The 8,421-nt window shown below is 42.9% G+C and overlaps 1 protein-coding gene across 1 annotated transcript; it reads right to left on the bottom strand.

Annotated features, from left to right (window-relative positions):
• Window positions 1–247: 247 nt before the first annotated feature.
• Window positions 248–812, bottom strand: LOC123099349 (auxin-responsive protein SAUR71). The gene has a single exon (XM_044521520.1). The coding sequence runs from the start codon at window positions 720–722 to the stop codon at window positions 438–440; it is 285 nt and encodes a 94-aa protein (XP_044377455.1). The 5' UTR covers window positions 723–812; the 3' UTR covers window positions 248–437.
• Between the last annotated feature and the right edge of the window lie 7,609 nt (window positions 813–8,421).

Genomic DNA, 8,421 nt, shown 5'->3' with positions numbered 1-8,421 from the left:
TCCCCCATGGGCGTGTAGGGGTCGGATTTGCTAAGTCCGACTCTAGATGCTCTTAGGGCCCAACCACCTACAACCGGCAGGTGCTACTGCTCGTGCCCCCCCACGGCGACGTTGTAGCCGGTCGTGGCAACCTGGTCTCTCGCAACTGACTGACACTTCAAAAGAATTCACGCGGCCAAAGAATAGCAAACGCGCGTGACTAATGATTTGGGTTGTCTCTCGTTAGACACAATTGAAATCGAAAAACTAACCATATAGTTCTTGTGCAGATGGAGTGAGCACTTCAAATTTGACACAAATTTGTCTTTCACGTTCCTCGTGCATTCATGTACAAAAGAACTGATCAATCAAAGAACAGACTTCGTATATCCAACTATACTCTTCTACAGTGGCACTGCTGCATATGTATTCACACATGCTCTAATGACGCCGGGCGCCTAGTCGGCTCTGTGCAGCGCGCCGTCGACGACCCGGCGGAAGTGTCCGGCGTCGCATGGGATCCGCAGCACGCCCGGCTGGCCGTACCCGTACTGCTGCGCCGCCATGTCAAGCAGCTCCGCGATGCACGGGTCCCGGAGCAGCCTCACCGGCACCACCACGCGCGCGCCGCAGCCGGTGACCATCGGGACGTGCCCTCTGGGGACCTTCTCCCGCTCGTCGTCGCGGCACGGTGAGGCGCCGGGCGAAGACGACTCGCCGCCGTTCTTCTTCCTCCATGCCATGGCGATCAATAAAAATTAAAGAACAGGTCAGACCGGTCGATGGCCTTGGAGACCTGGAGCTGCGGCGAGCGCGGTGGTTAGTTTCTTGGGTTGGCGCTGCGGAGAGATGATGAGGCCGAGCCAGTGCATTTATACGGCCGGGAAGTAGAAGGGGACCATGGAATCGTTGATCTGGTAGTAGCAGGAGCAGGACGTGTGCTTCATCATAGGTAAGTGGTCAAAGTCATGGCGTGGATAGTCTCGTGGCCATGGCCCGACCTCGACGATCCTTCGGGGTGGATGCACTTGGCGGCTTGTTTTTGACCTGTGATGAGGAGCGGCGGTCGTGTGAAAGAAGTCCAAAATCTGGGGCCATCGAAAGGGGTGCGGACAAGCTAGGTTCGTTGCATGCTGGCCAAAAAAACGAGGGGGAAAGTAACCGGAAATCCAACTCTCCCCGGGCTAAAAAAAAACTGGACAGTACATTCAAATGAAATGTTAAATAAATTTGAAAAATCCAAGTTTTTATACGTCAAAGATGAAAGACTTCTCTATGTGCTTGCAAATCTTCACACTAAGATGGCATCCGAAGAACCCGGTACAAAAACCGGAATTATTTTTTTTTACGTGACAAAAACCGGGAACTGAAGCTCGAAATTTACTGCTATTTTGGACTTTTTTTAGCTCTAATTTTTTTAGCGCCGTTGCGAGGGTATTCTTTTCGAGTTTACTTGCATGTCCGCTTGGGGTCATCGATTCTCGACGGCCCTTGGATCAATACAGTGTAAAAATTGCAGATGGTTGAAATTACTCGTAGTATATCATGTAGGGCACAAGCACAAAAGTGTTGTCAATCGGTGCCCCGTTCCTGAGCGTGGATAAGTTTGATTGGACTCAACTTGGACCAGCGTGTTGACGACACAAGATTTGGCGGCCAGCACGTTCCGGGTTATTATAAGGGAAACAACCAGGGTATGAGCGTGGTTACATGTAGGTCGGCTAAAAAATGGTGTAGGTCTTTTTTTTTGTGCCGTTGGGTCTGGTCAACGACTGTTGTTTGTATTCTACCCCAAGCCTTTTCCCTCTCCGAAACCGCCAACCACCACCAGCTTATCCGCCCGGGTCGTCACCCACGGTCGACGGCGCTCACGTGACCGTCTCGCTGCCTCACCCTCACCTTATCACCGTCCACCACCATGATGCCGCCACCCTCGACCATCCCTCTAAACCACCCCGATGGCCAGATTCGTCCCGCAAACCACTTCCCACCTACCCGCACCTGTCAACCGGCGTCTTCCTTGCCTATGACTGCTCGCTGTCACTCGCAACGTTGTTCGTAATCGATGTCGGCCTCGATCTACACTTGTTTTCTCTCCAAAATTGATTTGCATAAATTTAAAATTCAAACAACTTATAAATAGCTCATGCGTTTAGGAGATCTTTTTTCTACAAAAGGACTCGGATCTAGTATAAAGGTGCATCTGATCTTTGTCTCTCCTCCAAGAAAAGGCGGCTAGGGTTTCTGCCTCCCGTCGGCGGCGCCATCGATCTCCCACGTCTCATGTGGCCTTAGGTGGATCCCCGTCCTTGCTGGCGGGAGGGCTTCGTTTTCATGTGCTTCTTCAAGTTTTGTTTGGGTTTGTGTCCTGCTCAAGAAGAAGAGACGGCGGCGGCTTTTTGAATATAGAATAAGGTTCTCCCCGTCTAGCCCCCATGCTGATGGTGTGTCTACCGTCGTTAGAGGGCATGTGGAGGTGTGTCTCCGGTGGATCTCGCAGGATTCGGTTGGTGCTTGTCTTTGGTAGATCCGCTCGGATATGGTCTTTGTTCGTCTTTGTTAATGTGTCTTTAGGTTGGATCGTTCTGATCTAAGCTTCTCTTCATCGGCGGCGGTTGCTGTTCTGGTGCGTTGGTCCTACGGGGCCTTAGCACGACGACTTCCCGACTGTCTACTATAATAAGTTGTGCCCGGCTCCGGCGAGGGAGGGGCGTTGACGACGGCGCGCCTTCGGCTCGCTTCAGTGCTTGTACCTGTTGCTAGGTGGTCTACGGATCTGCATGTAATTTTTATTATATTTAATGTTCGTTGTACTGCTATAATTAAAGATGGATAAAACAACAATTTCCCATAAAATAAATAAATAAAGGTGCATCTAAAGTACAAGGCATCACGAACAACGAGAACCACTACCATCGTCAAAACGAGCCGCAGCAACGCGCCGTCGTCGTCGTCCTGCCGAATTTGTCAAAGCCTGGCCAGTCGCGCCCGTAAACCAGCGGCCCGCGGCTTCGGCGAGGAACACACCACGCGTGTAATTGCCGCAAGCGCGCTCATACACTCGTCGAACGGTTCAAAGAACCCAAAGCGACGGAGACAGATGCATCCTGATTTACTGCCGCTCGTGTGACTCGTGCGGCCAACTTGCAGGATGCGATCGTGCAATCTTTGCTCCGTTTCCATTATTCTCCATCCATGTGGTGCAGCACGTGGTAAGGAATAGCTCTCAAACTAGTGGTTAACAGTGGCGCCACAAGCCTGGAATTTGAATAGTATAGACGCACGTGCGTCTACGGCAAGTTCGAGACGTGTTTCTCAATCTGTCACGGGAAATACAGAACGTCGGTCAAGGCAAAACAAAAAAGAATAGTGGAACGTAGTTGGGCTAAACCTATGGGCCGGACGTCCAACTTTCAGCCCATAGATCGCAAGAACTCCTATTCGACGCCAGTTTGCATCAAAAGGCCTGCCAAACGCACAGGCTCATGTGTTTCTAGGCCGACCCACTTCGAGCTATTCCTTGGCGGTTAGCACGCGCGCCCTTCGTTTTTCTTAGTTTTGCGTTTGGTAGGTTTTTGTTTTCTGGTCCAGTTTTTCCTTCACATTTTCCATTTATTTTTCAACCCAATTTACTATATATAGAAGAAGAATGTTTTTTGTGAATAAACAAAAGTATACGCGGAATATAAATATTTCTAAATGAAAAAACGTCCACGAGTAAAAAAAATGTTCTCAAACTGAATAAATTGTTCAAACAATTTTAGCAATTATCACAATTGAACATTTTGTCTGAATTTCAAAATGCATGTATTGTTTTATGTATGTTTTGGGATTATGAAATATTTATTATATTCAAAAAATGTTATCATAACTTTCAAAAACCATGTATTTAGAGAAATGTTCGGATATTTAAAAAATGATTTTATTAAATCTTGTAGAGAAAGATTCAATCACAAAACAGATAAGTAAAGTAAAACAGAAAATAAAAACAAGGAATGATGAAAAAGAACAAAATGAAAAATAATGATGGGAAAATAAAAAACTGTAGGATAGCAGAAAACAAACTGGAGAAAAAATCACTTGAATATGAACCAAAATAATTATCTTAACGAACTATACCTGTCCGCTCACTAAGTACAGGAAGCCGATGTAAATGTGCTAGCCCAGTTTGCACGCCCCCCTGTGTTTGGACAGAAATTTGACATGGGACCTCTTATATGACGCATTCTGCGACAAATAATCGGTCGTTCACACACGGGCACCCATGAATGGGCCTGCCTAATACCTGCAACCACGAGTGACCAAAAGGCACTAGAGCGTATAAACCCAAATAACAGTACACTCGAGTGGAGTAAAACTTGCAACTCGTGGCTACTGAATGCTTGATGGTTGTCATGAGAGCTAATGAGTGTTGCTATTAACTAAACACCGCAAAACTTTAAAATACTGTCTACAAAGGAAGATTGAACAGGTGCAGTAGCGAACCGAATCGGACACCGAAGCGGTCAGACCAGGTGCAGTAGCGATTGTTTTAAACCTACATAATCACTTCTAGAAAACACAAACATTTTTTGAGAAGCACAAACAATATTTAGAAAATCCAAACAAAATTTCGAAAACATAATAAAATATCTAAAAACACATAAACTTTTTTGAAAAACAAGTGCAAAATTTGAAATTTCAAACTTTTTTGGGAAGAAGAAATAACTTTCAAACCACAAGCTTGTTCTAAAATTCTTGATTATTTTTTTAACTTGTGAACAACTTTTGAAAAACAGGAACATTTAATGAAATTTCAAAAAATATTTAAACTGTGTACTTTTGTTGAATTACCAAACAAACTTCGAAGTTTCTAACAAAAAATTGAAACAGCGAGCATTTTTTAAACACCTAATCGATTTTCCGAAACCTGAACAAATTTTGAAATTCCAAAATTTCTTTTATTTGTGAAAATTTGAAAAATGAGAATTTGTTTTATAAATCCAAACGAATTTTAAGAGACTTGTTTTTTCTAATTTCAAAGTAAAAGTTTGAAACCACAAATGTTATTATAAATATTGGAACTTCAAAACTTTTCAAAATTTGAAAAAAAAATGAATTTTTTCTTCTAAAATCCAAAGGTACAAAAACACATAATAGAAAAAATAAGCAAAAACGGAAATAAGAAAGCTTGTTTAGGGAACCTAGTTCCCTAGACCGATAGAAAACCACAAAACACTAATTAAGCAGCACTCTTTGTAAAGATTACTTCCACCTTCTCAGGTTACGACAAGTGGCATACTGCATGTGCGCCACTTGTCGTCACTTGTCGCAACCTGCGAGGTTTTCCCTTTTGATAGATTTGTTTATTCAAAATGTTTTATCTCTTAAACCGTGCTCCAAGTTTCGAACCGATTTCAGCGTTGCATTTCTCGCGTCCAGATCTTCAAAATTAGATCCCGTGTTGATAGGTTTTGACAAACTTTTTTTCACAAAACACCAAACAGAAAATGAACCGTGAGCATGTTTTTTTTCTTTTTCGAACAGAGGCATGTGGAAGCAAATCTATGCCTCCACGAGAAGTAAACCCGTGCCTCTCGCAGAAGAAAAAAGAAAAGAAAATATGTTTTTGCCTCTCGCGGAAACAAAACTGTGCCTCCATGACAAGCAAATCCGCACCTCTCACAGAAGCAAAATTGTGCTCCCGAACGAGTAGTCGTTCCTTAGTTGCTGAAAGCAACTAGTTGGCGAGCGCTCCTTCGGGTGCCTCCCAACGATCACTTGGGGGTGGGCTGAAAGCGCGTCACCTGGCGCGCTCTCAGCCGCCGCCACGTGTCGCGCTCTGGACGCATCCTTCAAATTTTATTTATTTATTTATTTATTGCACGCGTTTTTGAATTTTTGATTTTCCACCAGACTTCCTTAGCTTTTGGACCAAAAACATATCACGATAAAAAACTTTTTTTTCTTCGCGAGAGGTACGGTTTTGCTTCCGCGAGAGATACGGTTGTACTTTCGCGAGAGGCACGGCCGTGCCTCTCGAAAACGAAAAAAAAAAATTTGTTTTTTTTTCTTCCGCGAGAGGCACGGTTGTGCTTTTGTGAGAGGAGGAAAAAAATGTGTTTTCTTTTTTTCTGTGAGAGGCACGGTTGTGCTTTTGTGAGAGGCACGGCCGTGCCTCTCGGAAACGAAAAAAAAACAACTTATTTTTTGAAACACACACTGAACATACACTACCTCTGCCTGGATTTAATTGTCACTGAAATGGATGTATCTAGACGTATTGCAATGCTAGATATATCAGTTTGAGTGGCAAGTGATTTCAGACGTATGGAGTATTTATGAATTTTGCAAGAAAAATGTTTTTTCTATTTTTAGCAGGTTATATAGATATCTTGCTTGTAAAGAACAACCGCGGGTTTATTTATTTTTTGATGAAAATCCATTTAATAAACCGAAGAGGGAAAATATGAAAACAGCTTCTTCGGTAAGTTGGCCGACCCTTTCGGTGAAGGAAACTCCGGATAAGCCGGCCCACCTAACGAGCACGCGACTGTCAACTAGGAGTGGGAATCCTATTCGGTGCTTCAGGCAAAAAGGCAGTAACCAAGCGCACTACCACCGTGTTTGTGCACAATTTGCTTTTTTTATACATCTTTAGTGCTGGAATAAACCAAAGTGGTTTTCAGTTACTGGTTCATTTTTTCGGATTTGGTTTTGGCCAGTTTTCTTTTTTCCCTCTTCTCTTTCTCACTTCATTTTGTTTTCTTTTTTTTTGCAAATCCATCAAATTTACTTCAATTGGTGTACTTTCGAAATCCGTGAACTTCTTTCGGACGTCATGAGCTTTTTTCATTTTTTTAATACTTTTCTTAAAATCTATGATTTTTTTAAAATGAACTCTCTTTTCAAAATTGATGAATATTCGTTTAAGATGAACATTTCTTAATCACGATGAGATTTCTTTTCAAAATTGATGATATATGTTTTTCGAATTTAATTAACTTTTTTCAAAATGTGTGAACTTTTTTGCATATGTTTGACCTTTTTAAATAATTGATGAATTCATTGCAATTTTGTTAACTTTTCAAATTTGATGAACTTTTTTTCAAATGCATGAGTTTTTTGGAATTTGTGATCTTTTTTTGAAAAGCTGTAATCTTATTTAAATTCACGATTTTTATGATTTTTAATTTTTCCTTATTTGTTTCGAAAATCGACAATTGATTTGTCAACTGGTCGACCGTGACCAGCCAAATGCTGGTCGAGCGACCAAGGAAACTAGGAATTCAGCAATCGAGTGAGATCCAGCGATGAGCGAAGGGGCGTGTATGGGCCGGTCCACAAAGGGGCGTGTGTGGGCGCAGTTTCCTTTATGGGCACAGAACGCGCCGAATAGAAGCTCCGAACTAGGAGCTCTCGCCAATCACGAGATCTATATCTGGCTTATAGCAAAATGTACGCTTCTCTGGCTTGAATCACTTTCCGGTTTGTACAGTGCTGAGCCGGCCGAGTAAGTTAGCATAGCACGGTTCTTTCACTGCGTTCGTTGTCTTGCTTCCATTTTTCGGCTTCTTTCTCTGTTTTTCTTTTTTTTCTTTGGTTTCTTTTTTTATCGGTTTTCACAAGCGAGACATAGGCGCGTTCCTCGCCAAACAGTATTTTCTCCCGCTCACGAAAACATTGATGAGCAGAACCAAGCCGGCCTAGTAAGCGGCATTTTCATGATTTTTATTTCCAAATTATATGTATGTTTAAATTATTTGTACTGTATGCGCAACGTCAAGAAACAAATTGATGTTTTTAAAGAAGCATTCGTGTATTTCTAAAAATATTTGCTTAATTTTTAAAACGTAGCTATGCGTCTGAAAAAAATATTTTGTACTTAGAAAAGGTGTTAATCTATTTATGAAAATGTATGTATAACTAAAAATCTTCAACGAGCTTGTTTTGTAAGTGCTCACACCTTTATAAAATGTTTGTAAAATTTCGAAACTTGTTTTAGTAGAAAACATCGTTTGATTGAAAAAAGTGTTCACTTATTTTGGCAAAAAGGTGTAATTTATAAAAAATGTCCACACCTTATGTGAAAGTGTGGGTATAAATAAAAAGTGGTCACACCTAAAGTGCCAGAAGCAAGCCATAGCTAGTTGTTGCTGCACTAGTGAGTCCATGATGGTGTCCTAGATCGTGCTCCATCGACGCCTTGACGGGGTACCCTCCCGGCAGAAAGCGATGCCATCCATGCCGGACGTACCACTTGGAGGACGTGCGTAGAGTACCTGAGTACGGATGGCTGGTGGCTAGCTCGATAATATATATTGGCATGGCGATGGACGGTGGTGGCCACCGCAGGCGATCCCACCCACCTAAACCCCTCGGAGAGTTAAACGAGAGTGAGTACGGACGTGCGTGGCGTACGCTTTTGCGACCGCCTGGCTCGATCATGTTGGAACGTTTTTC

This window comes from Triticum aestivum, chromosome 4D, assembly GCF_018294505.1.
Source record: "Triticum aestivum cultivar Chinese Spring chromosome 4D, IWGSC CS RefSeq v2.1, whole genome shotgun sequence".
NCBI lineage: Eukaryota > Viridiplantae > Streptophyta > Magnoliopsida > Poales > Poaceae > Triticum > Triticum aestivum.
This window is presented reverse-complemented; position numbering and strand designations above follow the sequence as displayed.